General features: G+C 37.7%; 1 protein-coding gene across 1 annotated transcript; it reads right to left on the bottom strand.

The window, feature by feature from the left end:
* Positions 1–5,509: 5,509 nt before the first annotated feature.
* Positions 5,510–7,047, bottom strand: LOC129894836 (uncharacterized). Its single transcript, XM_055970462.1, has 4 exons — positions 6,550–7,047; positions 6,197–6,204; positions 5,685–6,094; positions 5,510–5,514 (listed from the first exon to the last, which is right to left on the bottom strand). The coding sequence occupies exons 1-4, from the start codon at positions 7,045–7,047 to the stop codon at positions 5,510–5,512; spliced, it is 921 nt and encodes a 306-aa protein (XP_055826437.1).
* Between the last annotated feature and the right edge of the window lie 11,021 nt (positions 7,048–18,068).

The following is an 18,068-nucleotide window of genomic DNA, read 5'->3' as shown; positions in this document are numbered from 1 at the left end:
GAGTCTTAAGCTGCCTGGAGGCATAGGCAATGACCTTACCTTTCTGCATCAATACACATCCCAACCCAACTCTTGAAGCATCACAATAGATTACAAAACCATCCATTCCTTCGGGTAGGGATAGTACTGGAGCAGTAGTCAATCTAGCTTTCAACTCTTGAAAACTTTTCTCACAAGCATCAGACCATTGAAACTTAGCCTTCTTCTGAGTCAGCTTAGTCAATGGTGAGGATATGGATGAAAATCCCTCAACAAACCTCCTGTAGTAACCAGCCAAACCTAAAAAACTCCTTATGTCGGTTGGAGAGGTGGGTCGGGGCCAGTTCTTAACTGCCTCAATCTTTTGAGTATCAACTTGGATTCCATCCCCAGATATAATATGACCTAGGAATTCTACAGACTCAAGCCAAAACTCACACTTTGAAAACTTAGCATACAACTCCTTCTCCTTAAGAGTTTGAAGGACTATCCTAAGGTGATTAGCATGCTCACTCTTACTTCTAGAGTAGACCAAAATATCATCGATGAAGACAATTACAAATATATCTAGGTATGGCTTGAATACTCGGTTCATGAGGTCCATAAAAGCTGCTGGAGCATTTGTCAATCCAAAGGACATAACAAGAAACTCAAAATGACCATAGCGGGTTCGAAAAGCCGTCTTCGGGATGTCACATTCTCTCACTTTCAACTGGTGATAGCCTGATCTAAGGTCTATCTTAGAGAAGCATGTGGCACCCTGAAGTTGGTCAAATAAATCATCTATTCTGGGAAGAGGGTACTTGTTTTTAATGGTGACCTTGTTTAGTTGTCGGTAATCAATGCACATTCTAAGGGACCCATCTTTTTTCGCACGAATAGGACAGGAGCGCCCCAGGGTGAGACACTTGGCCTAATAAACCCCTTATCTAGGAGGTCTTTCAGTTGTTCTTTCAACTCTTTCAACTCAGCAGGAGCCATCCTATAAGGAGGAATGGAGATAGGTTGTGTATAAGGAAGGATATCAATACCAAAGTTTATCTCTCTATCAGGAGGAATTCCGGGTAGATCCTCAGGAAAGACTTCAGGAAACTCATTCACAATGGGAACTGACTCAAGAGATGGAGTCTGATCATTAATATTTTTGACTCGAACTATATGATATATACATCCCTTAGAGATTAATTTTCTGGCCTTAAGGTAGAAAATAAATTTACCCCTAGGCACTACAGAATTCCCCTTCCACTCTAAGATAGGCTCATTTGGAAATTGAAACTTGACAATTCGGGTCCTACAATCAACCGAAGCATAACAAGAATAAAGCCAGTCCATACCAAGAATCACATCAAAATCAACCATGTCCAACTCAACTAAGTCAGCCATGGAATCCCTATGATAGATTGACACAGTACAATTTCTATAGACCCTCTCAGCTAAGATAGAATCACCAACAGGAGTAGACACACTGAAAGGCTCAAGAAGACACTCAGGAAGGATCTCAAATTTACTAGCCAAGTAAGGAGTCACAAAAGATAATGTAGCACCCGGATCAAGTAATGCATACACATCAAAAGAAAGGACTCGAAGCATACCAGTAACAACATCGGGTGCGTTTTCTTGGTCTTGGCGACTACCCATAGCATACAGACGGTTGGTTCCCCTACCTGCACTTGAAGCTGCACCTCTATGATTACCTCTATTCTGTGGAGCTGCAGAAGAAAACTGAGCTCTACTACTTCCATCTCCCTGCCTTTTTGAAGGACACTCATTCTGGAAGTGACCTATCTTTCCACATCCGTAGCAAGCATTGGTGCCCACACGACACTCTCCTAAATGGAGCCTCCCACATCTAGCACATGGTGGTTTTTCTCTAGAACCTTGAGCCATACTTAATTGGGACTGAGAACCTTGAGATCGAAAGTTTTGGTGACTTAGCGATCTCTGATCATACCTGGTATTAGGTGTAAAAGCATTTGTTGGGGAAGGTGCATAATTGGAAGACCTTTTCTGAAAGAAAGACTTGTTACCCTTCCCTTGCTTCTGCTCATTCTCATGCCCAGCAGACTTAGCCTTCTTGCTTAGGTGTTCTTCTCGGTCCTTTTTCTTGTCATCCTCAACCTGCTGAGCATACACCATCAATCTAGAAAAATCCATGTCAGAAATCATTAGCATTGCCTTACATTCTTTCTTTACATGTTTGCCTAGGCCAGAGACAAACTTCCTCATCTTAGACCTCATATGGGGAATCATTTCTGGGGCATATTTGGACAATTGAATAAACTTCAAACTATATTCTTTCACAGTCATACTCTCTTGCTTGAGGTTCACAAACTCCTCAATTTTTGCTTCACGTAGCTCTTGGGGAAAAAAGTTATCAAGAAATGCTCTTTCAAACTCATCCCAAAGAGCAGGCTCTGCATCTTCACCTCTACTTTCTTCCCACTGGTTATACCAGACATTTGCGACATCCTTGAGTTGATAAGACACCAACTCAACACCCTCAATCTCTGTAGCGTGCATCGCTTTTAGTATCTTCCACATCTCATCAATGAAATTTTGGGGGTCTTCATCAACGTTAGAACCCGTGAAGACCGGTGGATTCATTCTCAGAAAATCTCTGATCCTCGTGGCAGCAGACGGCTCTTGATAACTAGAGCTAGGAGTTGGTGAACTCTGGCTACTATTTCGAGCAGCCACCAACTGGGTGAGCATAGCAATCGCTCCTCGAAAATCATCCTCAGAAGTAGGAGTGGTCTGAACAGTAGGTACTTGGGGTACCTCAGTAGACCTTGCAGGTCGGCCCCTAGTTCTCCGTGGAGGCATCACTGACTGTGGAACCTCAGTGCTGGGAGCGTTCCTCTGACTAGCTGAACGTTTAGGAGGCATGTCTGAAACGTGTAAACGCACGAATTAGAAAGAAAGCTTTTATAGAGTTAAACTCTATCGCACGAACTCAGATTATGAAAGAAGTGAAATAATTCCTAATGTCCTATAGCTTCCTGATTATAAGTGTGGTGCACGACACACCTATAAACAAGACTCTACTAGACACGGCTTCATAGACACCCTAGGACTCTTGAACCTGGCTCTGATACCAAGTTTGTCACGCCCCGAGAGGGTACCCTAGGCGTGGCCGGCACTCAGAAACCATTTCTGACTTCTGAGAGAACCACTTGGTCTCATTTCTTATTTATTCATGAGCGGAAGACTTAAGAATACTAATGTGGGCTTGTCATAATCAAAGGAAAAATAGATAATTATTAGAAGAAGTAGTTTCTAAGGAGAACTACTTCGATTACATCATCAGACTCTGTCTATGAAGCCTCTAATACTCTTAGATGGTGCCAATGACATGTCCATGGCTACCTCAAAAGAAACATCACATTCAACAATAATAAAAGGATAAGGAGTTCCTTCGAATACAAGAAGGACTCACCAAATAGCTGAAAAGAAATGATCTTCAACGATGCGCCTGTTGAAGATCTCTAACACCTGTATATGCATCATAAAACGATGCAGGTCGAATGACGTCAGTACGTGGAATGTACGAGTATGTAAAATGGCAGGAAGGTAAGGATAGATATCAAGATACTCCTCTCAATAAAACTCAGCTCAGAACTCAACATCATCTCAACATGAATATGTAATGCAAGTTTAAAATATAATAATAAAAATAATAGTAATAAGCAATGCTTACTCAGTTGGGAGTTTCTCTAACCGACAACCATCACTTATGAGCTAGCGATGATACAACGAAGCGATGTCGTTGCCACATCCATCCAATACCTTGCCAGGGTAAAGGACATCACCATCTTGGATCCATTCATCAAGGTCCTCTTTTTGGGACTTAAGAGGCATAGCCTCCATCCTACGCTGGCTACGTAGTTCTGGGGTTTGAGTCAATTAAACTCTTACCCAACTCGGTGCTCAATACTACTCCCAAAATATGTGCTCATATTAAACTCATCATCTAGTCTCATTGGACTTTAATTTAAATCATCAAACTCATCTCATTTCATGTTCATCAATCATTATACTTCCAAAAACATCATTTACATCTCATCAAAACATCTTGATCAAAATATCATTTTCTCAAATTCATTCAAATTCAACTCTTTTACTCTTTCAAAACTCAATAAAATACATATATAGTATTAATTCATATAACTCTCTTTTTATCAATAAAAATAATAAAAAGCCAACATCTTTACTCAAAACATATGTAAAAATATTCATGAACATCAAATCAATTAGAATAATGGGAAAGTAGCCATGAACAATAATTCCAATAATATGAGAGATAACAATAATAATAATATTAATGCATAAATATATCAAACTCAATAGAAGAAGAATTAATTCATCTAGAATTCAAGATTTGAATAAAACTCAACTATAACTCAATTATAATAAATTTAAATATTGGGCGCATGGACGAACTCAATCCAATGCTATGAAAGCCTTACATACCTTAAATCCGAAGGTTTACTCCGAATTGGAATACTCTTGGATCCCTAGCCTTTTCTTCTCGCCGGAGCGTTTTGTGTACTACCCGGAGTATAAGAATAACCGGAGTAGTATTTTTATACTACTAAAACTAAAACTATATTTGAGAAGAAGTATATAGAGAGAAGAAATGCTTAGGAAAGCTTGATGAATAAAATGAGGAAATAAGGTGGGTATTTATAGGTGGGAAAGAGGGACCTAACAATAAATAAAATAATTATAAAGAAAAATCTGAAAATTTAATGGAATATATTGATGTCATGGATGATGTTAAATGGAGGACAATTTATGTCATGCATGATGTCAAATGCATCTAGATGTTTCCATGGTAGGTAAGATGAGTTCTTTTTAACAGAATACTCATTTTCAAAGCTACGTTTGAATACGATAAATTCCTTATTAGGATTTGGTTTCTTCATAAGAATTGTAGATATGGAAGTCTAGTTTCATATCGTTCAAGAATCAACCAATTTGGAGCAACCTACAGTGAGATATGAATTTTCTTCTATCAACACTCAATTTCGTCACAACACTATATCTTGCAAAGATTAATTTATTTGACCTACTTATACTCCGAATTTGAAGTTATGTTCTTCATGCAAGTTGTAGGTAAGGATGTTGTGATTACCCAGAAATTTGAATCACCTAATTTGGACCAACCTATGAAAAGTTATGCCCAAAATACAGAGGCTGTATTATTTTTGTCGAGAATTGAAATACCGACATACAACATTTTAGGGGTTGTTACAATAAATATCAAATATTACATGATGTATGTACCTTAATATCTTCCTGGACATTAGATTTGTCATTTTTTTTGGGTGGGTCAGATTTATTTGCAAAATTGTGCACCTCCAATTTAGTAGGTGCTTCTTGTTGTTCAACCACATGGAATGTTTGATCAAAATCATCTGTTTTAACTTGAGATGATGTGCCAGTCATTCGGTTCGCCATACTGTCGATGGCTTTCAAAAGATCAATGTGATTTGAATCAATTTTATTCTCCAAACGCTTGAACTTCCGGTCAACCTTGATACATGTATATGAAAAATCAGAATGTATCACCTAATTAAAAGTATATTGTATGTGAATCATCTTAAAGTAAAAACTTACGTATCTCTTTAGAGACTTCTTTATGGACTTCTTCAATGCTTTGAATTGCATATGAATAATTTGATCCGAATGACCGGAAGATTTACCTCCTACAACTGACTTCACCCCTGGTACATTGTCAGGAGAAACAAGCTTTTCTGATTCATTTGGTGACTTCGCCCCTGATACATTATCAGGAGAAACATGTTTTTCTGATTCATTTGGTGGTATGAAATCCTTGTGCATGTTGGCTGTTTCTATTTGAATTGGCTTTTTAGCAGGGGAAGTCTTCATTCTCTTGGAAGGAGGTGGAGAAGATGTATCAGCGACATGACTGGATCTCTTTAATAATTCTGTGGGTGGTGTTGTTGAAAAGTCCTCAAAATGCAGGGACTTCATGAGGTTTTCTGAAATTGACCTTGGCAGCCGATGTTGAAGATTCAGGTTTCTGTTGGCTGCCATGAATGATAATAGATTCCATTTTATGTTGAGATTGGACAATGTTGGAGCATGGATACTGCAAAAAATATTGATTGATTGTCAGAAAATAATTGAATAATTGATACATTTTAATGCTGATACATAAACATGATGTATCAGAAATATTAATCCTTCATACATGCTAAACTGATAGAAAAACAACATTATCTGATACATACATGCAGATGTATCATGAGATGTAATTCTTGATACATTATAATTTGATACATAAGATAGAGTTTTCATGAGCTGTAAATACTGATAAATGAGTTTCTGATACATACAATTATATGTATCAGAAAGGTTATATAAAGTATATGTATCAGTTACATTATATCTTGATACATTTATATCCTGATACATAAATATATGAGCTGATACATCTACTTTATGAATCAAATTATACTGTATCAAGGTCATGAATATATAATGTATCTTAGATTTTATGTATAATGAATCAGTGCATAAACGAATAATATTCAAAGCATGTACCTCACTGAAGATGGTAGACATGAAGGTCTCAAATTTTGGCTTCACGGCGACAACACGCCAGTTAAGAATTCTGGGAATTTTATTACCCACTCTTAAAGCAATTTCAGAGGGAACTTGAGATGCACATTCATATATCCAAACATTCAGAGCGTATGGCATGCCACCTAGACGATACATTTGTTTGGCATTTGAAAACTCCTGACGCATTCCTTTTATCAGTTTTGAAAATGCTATTTTCCCCCATGGGTATTGCTCATACCTACCATCTTCTACCATCTTAAAATCATCAACTGATATAGGTGCATCACCTAGTTGAGAAAAAACAAAAGTGTGGATGAAATAAAGAATGGCCATCTGAATAGCGTCTTCATTTGTTTTCCATCCTCCAACTAGAAAACGCTCAACGAAACGAGCTTTGTTGACCCCATTTTTGGCACTAGGAAAATATAAAGACAATAATCTACTTGTTTGGTCATCAGAATACCGAAAGTCATTCATATTACCGGTACATCGCAAACCAGTAATGATAGCAAAATCATTTATTGTAAATCGTAGTATATTACCCTGCACATGACAAATGTGCAATTCTTCTTTATTTTTTTGGTCTACCTCAAGAAGTAGGAGGCATTTGATGATTTGCCCTTAAAAATTGCAGTTTGGCATATCTAAGTAGTGACCAAATATGGATTACCTAAATAACTTTATACCTTCTTCACCTATTGATGATTCAAAATCATCAAGAAAATTAGCCCTATATGCCGTTCCGAATCTCAATTGGTGGGACGGGATCTTTTTGATAACGTATTTCATTCCCTGCATTGATATGAAAATGGTTAAATACAACTTGAACTTTATACATAAATACGATGTATCATATGCATTAAAATATCTGATGCATGAGATGAGATTCTGATACATACAGAAGATGTATCAGAAACAATTATATATTATATTCTGATACATAAATGTAAAAGTATCAGAATTATTAAAACATGAAACATCAAAAAATAACACTTACACATGATGTATCAGAAATAGTAAATCTCTAAAAAATTGCATTTGAAAAAAACATTATGTATCTGATACATAAATGTATATGTATCAGAATCATTAAAACTTGAAATAAAAAATACTGAGACTTAAAGATGATGTATCAGAAATAGTAATTCTAAAAAAATTGCATATGAAACAGACATTATGTATCTGATACATAAATGTAGATGTATCAGAATCATTAAACTTGAAATAACAGAAACTGAGACTTAAACATAATGTATCAGAAATAGTAAATCTCAAATAATTGCATTTGAAAAAGACATTATGTATCTGATACATAAATGATATGTATCAGCTTCATTAAAACTTGAAACAACATAAAATGACACTTAAACATGATGTATCAGATATAGTAAATCTCCAAAAAATTACATTTGAAAAAGACATTATGTATCTGATACATAAATGTATATGTATCAGAGTCATTAAAAATTAAAACAACAGAAACTGACACTTAAACATGATGTATCAGAAATAGAATAAATACAAAAAAATACATTTGAAAAAGACATTATATATCTGATACATAAATGTATATGTATCAGACTCATTAAAAATTAAAACAACAAAAACTGACACTTAAACATGATGTATCAGAAATAGAAAATCTCCAAAAAAAATTCCTTTTAAAAAGACATTATGTATCTGATACATAAATGATATGTATCAGAAACATTAAAACCTTCACAAAATTTTCATTCTAAAACAAAAAAACTTAATTGAACACATACCTTTGGGAGATTAGGACGTGTTGTAACCCCTTCAATCTTATTGTCTATTTCTTATGGTGCATGTTTAACTGTAGCTTTCGACTTCAATTTCTCACGTAGCTTATTCATCACTGCTGGATCATTACGATGTTTGGATCTAACTTCGTCGTAACCTTCCCAAGACGAATCAGAACCAGGAGAAATAAGAATTCGTTGATTTTTAGTGGACTGTTTGAGACAATGAACGGATTCCATATGTATCATTGAAGGTATGAGAAATAAAAATAGAAAGATTTACAGAAGAAAGCAAATGATAAAAATTTAGAAGATTTTTCAAAGATTTTCAGAAGAAATCAAAATATACAAATTTTAGGAGAAATCAGATTGAATGAGGATGAAGTAAAATTCCATATAAGGAAAGATTGAAATATACCTTATTTGGAACCTTGAAATTGATTAACAGTTGAAGAGTAACAAATTAACTAGAGCAAATTAGGGCAAGAATGAAGGAAGAGGCGGATGTATCAGTGAGGTATAGAGAGAGAAAGGAAAAAGAGGGAATTTGGAATTTTTTTGGTGTATATGGGAATAAAAGTAAATATATTAGGGGAATATGTGTAAAAGGGTAATTTACCCAAAAAAGAAATAGAGAAATACAAATAAAGCCCAATCTAAAACAACCCCCCCCGCTGCTTTTATATATCCACCCTAAAAAGTAGGGTTTTCCATTTTGAGCTTCCGGCGTCTCCCTTTATGTCGCCGCTTGGAGCTACTGCTAGCCTGAGTTTTTATTTCTTCTTGCTTTGGGTCTTCAACATCTATTATGATGTTGATGTACCTGATAACGTTTCAAGTATAATTCTCAAAAGAAATATAGACGATCGTTAGCAATATATTTATCCAACTAAGAGTTAGGGTCGATCCCACAAGGAATAGGTTGAAACAAGTCTATTAGCGAGCATTTTTCAGTTGCATGCAAAATCTAGCGAGTTATGTAACATCTAATTCACCTCCCGGTCCTTCTTAGATGCATATCATTCATCTCCTCGCATCTAAGAATGTGTGTTTTACTAACCCTTACTCTAGATCTCAGAGTACTATCCCCTCCCAAGCTCTAGTAACTTAGACGAAGTTTTGTTCCTCCGAATTAATATTGTGATAATCTTTTCCTAATCACTACCTCCCTCCCGGGAAAGCAATGAATACGAAAAGGTTTCCAATGCGTGCACTCATTAAGAAAGATTTTTAGACGAAGAAAATCACAATACATGCAAGATAAATTACGATAATCACTTTACATGTTTGCCTACTTCGTTATGTTTTCATGGTTCCCACAACCCTAGTTGTGGGCTTAGCTACTCATAATTGTAAGTAAAGGAATAAGATTTTTTTTAGAATTCATGAATCAATACCTATGCGAATGAAAAAGTGAACCTTGAATCACACACATGAACCACGAATCAAAAATAAAAATCGAAATTATATTTCAAGAATCAATCTCAAGAAGTAGTAGAATATGTCTTCCAATGTCGTTCACGAAAATAACCAAAAATATAATAATACTGTGTAACCTTAAAAATATAATAAATTTGAGTATTTATAAAAGTACAAAACCTACTCCTAAACCAACTAGGAAAACTTAAGTCGGCATAGTTCACAGTTAGGCACTACGGTCCGTACTGGACTTAACGGTCCATGGTCATGCTTCATAGTCCTTGACTTAGTTCCACTGCATGGTGGCCTTCATATCTTCACGGGCAAGAACCACGCCTCGTGGTACTGACTATGACCCGTACTGGGGTCCATAGTGCCATCTTTAGCAATATTCCCAAATCTTCCTTGGCCAGCCTTCACAATCCATCATCACGGTTCATAGTGGGCTCCACGGCCCGTGAAGGGTTTCGTGGAGTTACACTTAGCCAAAATTTCAGCATCAGGCTCTTCACATGGTCAGCATTACGACAGCCACCATGGCTTGTGCAAAACACTACGGTCTGTGGTGGAGCTCATAGTCCCCAGTCTTCAGCAAAATAACATATCCGATCCACAAAATTATTCAAACTTGTGTGCGACTTAGTTTTTATTCAAAATAAATAAAACACACATTATATCTACAAAAATATGCTTGGAACGCACACTAATTCACCATTTTGAGCATCGAAAGTGTCATAAATACGCGACACATCAACACCCTTAACTTAAAACCATTGTTTATCCTCAATCAATGACACAAAATAAAACAACATGACACGCAAATTCAACGACTATAAAGAGATATACAGAAGCCCAACATATCAACCATGACCCTCCTATTCAATTTACCCGACTATGCAACATACTAGCAGTCCAACTAACTCACAAGAATTGATTTACGATATCACACTACTCACAGTCAACCAAGAAAATGCAAATGGCAGTATAATAATCAATATAGCAACTCAACCATATAGTCATAGTGCCCTCACAACAAAGAATTTTCTCGCATAGTATGCACAAATAGAACAGAGATTAGGATGAACTCACTCGCACTCACAAATGAAGTTCAAAAAATACATATCTATAGACCATAGGATTATCCTTATTTTTCATACTGCACTTTTGAATAGCTTTTTTAGGATCACATTAGGACTTTATTTTATTTAACGTTGGCTCGGGATTAGGTAGGATACATTTAGGATTTAAGTGACTACTTTTTCCCTCCTTGACGCTACTTTGACTTTGCTACTTCTCTTCTAATCCCCAAACTATTTCATCCCCTTGTTTACTTCTCTATTCTCGCCCGAATGTGGTTTCTACCTTTGCTCTTTTCTTCTTCCTTTTCTTTCTCTAAGCATGTTTTATTATTTCAATTCTGAATTTCATGATGCATCACACTTGTTCTTTTATTTCATCAGCGGCCCACATCCCCATGCTTATTTTTCCTCCCATCACATAACTCTTTTCATACCCCACTTTTTCGCTTCTCTTTATAGTAGCCACCCTCAACTTTGGCTTTTGGCCTGAGTTGAGATGCACATTGTCTTAGAAGGGACCATGACCAAGATAAAGGTCTACAATCAGATAGGGAAGGTGATTTGTGTTATGCCAAAGAAAAGGTCTTTTTCAGGCTCAAACTTTTGGATCAAAGGGTATGCTTTCATTTGGTCAGTTATTTTTAGGCTAACTGACTCATTTTCAACAACGCCCTATGATCTTGTCATAATCAAGATATTCAATCATTTTAGTGAGATAAACTAGACAAGTTCTAGCTTATAGATGCATTGTTCGAACTAAGTAGTTAAGCTCACACACACATGGCACATATGTTATACTATTCAACACTAATCAACCCAGCCATGTCCTAGCTAGAATTTGATTGACAAGTCAATATGTACAATTTCCTATAAAGATCCTAACAAGTCAGTTTTGACAAGCCAAGTTAATCACATAGTATTTCACAAAATTTTCAGTTGGGAGTCATTTTTTGTTCAATTTAACTCATTCCTTTCATAGGCTAATATATACTTCTATAGACTCTTGTATTTATACAGAAATAACCTAAACATGCCAGTTCTATTAGGTATACACTTGAGAGAAAAGAAATATGGCAAGAAAAACTCTAAGCATCAAGATGCCCCACCCCTATAAAAAAACTATGCATTGTCCTCAATTGCACGTTAAAAGGCTAAAAAATAAACACAAGGAAAGTGATCATACCTGTGACGCCCTAGGAATTAGTAGGTGGTGGTGTAGTGGCACTATCTTCGGTCGGTACACTCAATGATGTAGGCTCCCCCGAAGGGTCATTGCTTGTAGCAAAAGTAAGCATACTAGGAGGCACTTCACTCATAGTCACAGTTAGAGCCGAAATTGCAGTAGTCTCAAAATGATCAACTCCATTAGAAAATGCTCCAACCTTAGCAGCCTCAACCTGTTGTCTTAGTAGCTCCTCCTTCTCCCGGGCTTCCCTTTTAGAAATACGCTATGCTTTCTCTACTGCTTTCTTCTCAACCCTCATTTTATTTTCGTCCTTATCAGCTGAGCTATCCTGTTGGTGATGCTTCTTGTACTTGCCATTTTTATCAAGCTCGAGTGCTGAAATGGACACCTATACCCCCTCTAGATGCACAGGTGTGAGAGGTGAAGATAGCAGCTACAACAAAGTATCTGTAACAGTAGACAGTAGAGGACAATTTTTCTTCCAATTTACCAATGGCCTCTCATAAAGAGGCCAACTCTGCCTGTATGGATGCGGTTTCCGCAGCACCTCATCAATCACTCTGACCTGTAATATGGGTCTTAAGGCCATCTATGCAACCCTGTACTAGTGTAATCTCTACCTGAGCTCAATACGAAACTGAGTTGCCTCTTTTTTATCTGTGTCTAGACCACCCTAGGCAGACGCTCAATCACCTGATCTACCAAAGCCCATGTCTGTCATTGATTTTGCACCAATCGCTCAAGAGGTGGGTAAGGAATAGTGATCATCATATTTAAAGCTGCGAGAGTGAAATGAGTAGGCCTAGTGTCGCCCTTGGGCTGTTGTACGGCCTTTTCTATTAGAGAGACTGAAGTCTCACCCTCCAAAGCTAGAGTAGGATGGGGTAGGCCTATGGTAATATGGACTGGTGCAATGGGTCGACCTGACTTGGTCTTGTATAATGGATTGTCCAAATCCTTTATTAGTGCTGTATTTGTGGACCTCATCGCTGTGTTGTACTTGTCAAAGTGTTTGCATACCGGTGTACTCATGAACTCACATAATCTCCTGATCAGATATGAAAATAGAAGCCTAACTCACCTATTAAATGCTTTGTCACAAATCTCGGCCACAATGCCTATGTTGGGTAAAGCGTGTTGTCATTCCCTTTTGGTTGAAGATAAACACAGACAATGGCTCACCAAAATTTTGCTGGGAATGTGAGGGAAGCCTTAGTAATCAACTGCCTAAGATTACTGACCTATGGTGCATTTATACTCTTAATAGCAATGTGACCGGTAATCCACCCCATAATCTGTTGGCACACCTCGAGGTCTATCATTTTCTCCTCATCACTAAGCTCATGGTGTCGGTGCTCATACAGATGTGTCCAAACATCCATTTAGAATTTTGGACTATATAAGAATTTGTTGAGTGTGGTTTTAGAGATGTTAATTACCTTTCCATGAACTATGACCTTATTTAGTGGTGGTGACTTCATTTTCAAGGTCTCTTTGAGCATTACATTCATCATCGCAGCTGCATATGTAGAATAAAACTCCCGAATGAGATTTTCACCATAATAGCTCAGGTTCTTAGTTATCCACTCAAAATGATGGTTATAGAAGAGTTCCTTTAGCTTAGGCAGGGTGGAGAGGTTATTAGTGATCACCCGAACCTATGGCACAATGGGACGCTTAGTCAAGCCTTTGGAACCTTTGGTTAGGCTATTGGCAAAGATATCATACTGGACTGAAACACTCCATATATTTCTCAAAAAATCAACAAGTGTGCAACGCGCAACTGGGTATCTCTCTCTCTCTCTCTCTCATGAACAAACCTCTCAATATCATCCATATCATCTCCATCGCTACTAGTTGCATTTGCTTCTCTACCCTCCTCTACAGATTTACCATCGTTCTCTCTTGCCTCATTTTTCTAGCTGGCTGCCCCCTCATCAAACTGGGAGGTAGTGGCATTGTCCTAGGCAGCTACCTTAGCTCTAGTAGTGGGAGGTGCGTGAGGAGAGATAGTGGTGGCAACTTGAACCTCTGATCCAAAAAATGCCTCGCTTTCTAACCCCTTCTCTGACTTATGCACCGATTCTTGGGATGGAGAGTTGTGGAGTCGAGATCGGGATGCATTCTTAGTGTGTGGTCATGCCATAGTACCTATGGAAGTGAAAAATAGTTAGTAACATTACAAGACGATGCAACAAATTTAAGAGGGTAATCAGACTTCCCTGTATTGTATACAAGCATGACAATACCCCTTAAAGAATGACGTCGCTCAATCTATCATAGGGTGATTACAAACTGTAACAAAATAAAACTTATTTTTTGGATTTTTTCAACTTTTTCAAAAAAATTTCAAAGTCTTTCAATACGGTGGACCTTCACAGGCCGTGTAGGTCTCCGTGGTGCCTTTCAAAACCTTAGCTTCATGGGGTATCTAGGAAATTTTCTAATTATTGGTACCACAGAGAAACATCACAGCCTGTGATGAAGTTCATGGTCTGTGATGCCTTCCATGATTCTACACTTAGAGAATTTGTAGAAGAGTAGACAACGGACCTCCACCACGGATCGTGAAGTCCAATATGGTCTGTAGTGAAGGTCGCCGTCCCCAACCCCTCAATTCTACCATTATTTGAACTATTCTTTTGTACAACTCAATAGCCACACAATGTGAAGCATATGTAATACATTTAACCATTTAAAGTAATGCCAAACACCCATAAGCAACTCCAATTATAGCAAGAACACGTAAGGTTCAATTACAAATTCAAACTTAAACCTAATAAATTTAAAACACATCGTCCCACATAATATGTACCTTCACAGACACATACCTAGTCCAAACCATCTAATAACTATGCACAGATGGTTAAAGCTACATCACAACTCCCATTTTACATCGACTCAAATAATTGAAAGAAGAACTTACTTGATTCACTTTGATGTTCAGTTATTGGTACTAGGTCATGTTAAGTACACACGCTAACACTAAGTGCAACTTGAATCGATTGGTAAAGGGATGATGTGAAGTTGAAGTGTGGTGAGTTGATGAGGTTTGTAGTGAGGAAGAAGAAAAATAGCCCGTATTTTTTTGGAATCAAATAGGTAATAAACCTAATAACCCTACTTAAATTTAAACCGGGTCGGGCTAAAATCTAACTAGCCATTTTAGGTTTCACAACTAGTGGTGATTACTTATGAAAAGTACCACGGATCGTATTGCCTTTTGTGACACGGGACTTGGATAAAAAGGAAATTGGCTTACCTGGGCTGCACGGAAGGAAAAATAGTCCGTGAAGTTTATCACGGGCCGTAATCCCTTTCATGACATGGGACTTTCAAAAAGAGGAATGGATCCTACCTGGGATTCACGAAAGGCAAAATGGTCCGTAAAGTTTATCACAGGTTGTAATTCCTCCATAATCCTGAAGGTCATTAACCTAGTGTCCACTATGCCACTCCACCACGTGTCGTGGTGACCAATATGGTCCATATAGGTTCCTGGGTGGGGAACCTTGGCCAATTTTCAACATTTTCTCCTTGTTTGAGACTATGAACTCACAGAACACACCGTGAAACTTTAAAAACATCAAATAACAAAATTTAATCTATCTATTACAAATACAATCCTTGGGTTGCCTCCCAATTAATGCTTGATTTAATGTCATGGAACGACGTGGGTCACTCTACTACTTAGACTTCATGAAGCTCTTCCCCTAGGGTTTCCTCCCATGCAGCACCTGGATTAATGTTGCAGCATGACACAGGTTCCTTGACTCTCAGATTTCATCAAGGGGAGCTCTTCAATAATTTTCACTTCTTCAGGGGATCCTAAGTATAGTTTCATACGCTGTTCATTCACTTTGAACTTATAACCATCTTGAGATTCTAGGTCGATTGCTCTATGAAAAAATAACTATGTCATGGTGAAAGGTCAAGACCACATTGACCGCAACTTACTTGGAAACAAATTTAGTGTCACGCCTCGAGAGGGTACCCTAGGTGTGGTCGGCACTCAGAAACCATCTTCGGCCTCTAAGAGAGACACTTGGTCTCATCTCTCATTCGTTCATCAGTGGAAGACATAACTGAAAATAAGAATACGTATGTGGGCTCGCCATCATCAACATCAAAGGAAAGAAATAATCCTTATAAGAAGTTTCAAAGAAGAACTACTCCAATTACATCATCAAACTCTGTCTATAAAGCCTCCAACACTATCAAACGGTGGCAATGACATATCCATGGCTACCTCAAAAGAAATATAATACTCAACAATAATAAAAGGATAAGGAGTTCCTCCAAATACAAGTATTTACCAAATAACTGGAAAGTAATGATCTTCAATGATGCGCCTGTTGAGGATCTCTAACACTTGTATCTGCATCATAAAATAATACAGGTCGAATGACGTCAGTACATGGAATGTACGAGTATGTAAAATGGCAAGAAAATAAGGACATATATCAAGAAACTCCTCTCAATATGCATGCCATGATACAATTTCATCCACTCTTTATACAGAGAAGCACTCTCATACGCACGCAAGCAAAACTCATCCATCTCATTGATTTGATCTAGTCTCATATGTGCAGCTTCACTCCAGCTTAGGTTCAACTTTTTAGGGCCCAAAATACCTTGTGTTCTAGCTCTACAAGCAAATGACATGCCTTTTCAAATACTAACTGGTATTGGGACATACCAATGGGTGTTTTGAAAGGTGTTTGATATGCCAATAAAGCATCATCTAGCTTCCTAGCCCAATCATTCCTGTTAGCATTCACAGTCTTGGCCATAATCTCTGTGTTTCATAGTTTGACACCTCATCATGTCCACTCGATTGGGGGTTATATGGAGTAGCTACCTTGTGCTGTCGCACACCATATTTCACCAGAATGGTTCAAAATATCTTATTGCAAAAGTGGAAACCCCTATCACTGATGATAGCCCTATGAGTCCCAAACCTGGAGAAGATGTTTCTCCTCAGAAAACCAACAATTTACTCTTGCTCTCATTATCTGGTAAGGCGAGAACTTCCACCTATTTTGAGACATAATCGACTGCCACAAGAATGTACTTCATCCCATATGATCTCATTAACAACCACATAAATTTGATGCCCCATACATCAAACAACTTTACGTCCAAGATTGGTGTCATATGCAACTCTTGACTCCTGGATATGTTCCCTTGACTTTGGAACTGGTCACAACTCTTCGCCAAATTGTGAACATCTTTATAGATAGTAGGTCAATATTAACCACATTCTAGTATCTTTTGCAAAGTACAGCTCCCACCATGGTGTCCACCTACCTGAGATGGATGGCAATCCTCCAAAATGCTCAACATTTCTGCTTCTAGAATACACCTCCTGATGACATTGTCAACACACAACCTGAATAAATATGGCTCATCCTAAAAGTACCTGTTGACATTGTGTAAGAACTTCTTCCTCTGGTTGAAAGTCAGATCCTCAGGCATAATATCACTAACAAGATAGTTAGCATAATCAGCAAACCAAGGAATAAGATCAAGAGTGGCATCCAAAACCTATTCATCTAGGAAGCTCGTCTTTGATGTCAAGTTTGTCATTACCTTTATTTTCATCTTTTAGCCTGGCCAAGTGGTCAGCCACTTGATTTTCACTTCCTTTACAGTCCTTCACCTCAAAATTAAATTCCTAAACCAAGAGCACCTATCTGATTAACCTTGGATTTATATCCTTTTTGGTCATCAAATATCTCAAGGCTGCATGGTCAGTGTGCACTATCACCTTGGTACCCAAAAGGTATGCTCTGAAGTTTTTGAATACAGACAATGCTGCCAACAACTCCTGCTCCATCATAGTGTGATTTTTCTAGGCTACATTTAGCTCTTTGCTAGCATAGTATATGGGATGGAAGATCTTGTTGCAATTTTTCCTAGCACAACCCCTAAAGCAACCCCGCTAGTATCACATGTGATTTCAAATGGAGCAGACCAATCTAGAGAAACAATCACCGGTGCTGAAATCAACTTCTCCTTCAAACACTCAAACTCTTTCATGTGTGCCTCATC

The sequence above is a fragment of the Solanum dulcamara genome, chromosome 7 (assembly GCF_947179165.1).
Source record: "Solanum dulcamara chromosome 7, daSolDulc1.2, whole genome shotgun sequence".
NCBI classification, from domain to species: Eukaryota; Viridiplantae; Streptophyta; class Magnoliopsida; order Solanales; family Solanaceae; genus Solanum; species Solanum dulcamara.
Note: the sequence above shows the minus strand (reverse complement) of the source record. Positions and strands in the feature narration are given on the sequence as shown.

Bases quoted from the DNA above. Each gene is read 5' to 3' on its own strand.
- LOC129894836 (XM_055970462.1), bottom strand. From the start codon at position 7,047: ATGAATGACTTTCGGTATTCTGATGACCAAACAAGTAGATTATTGTCT.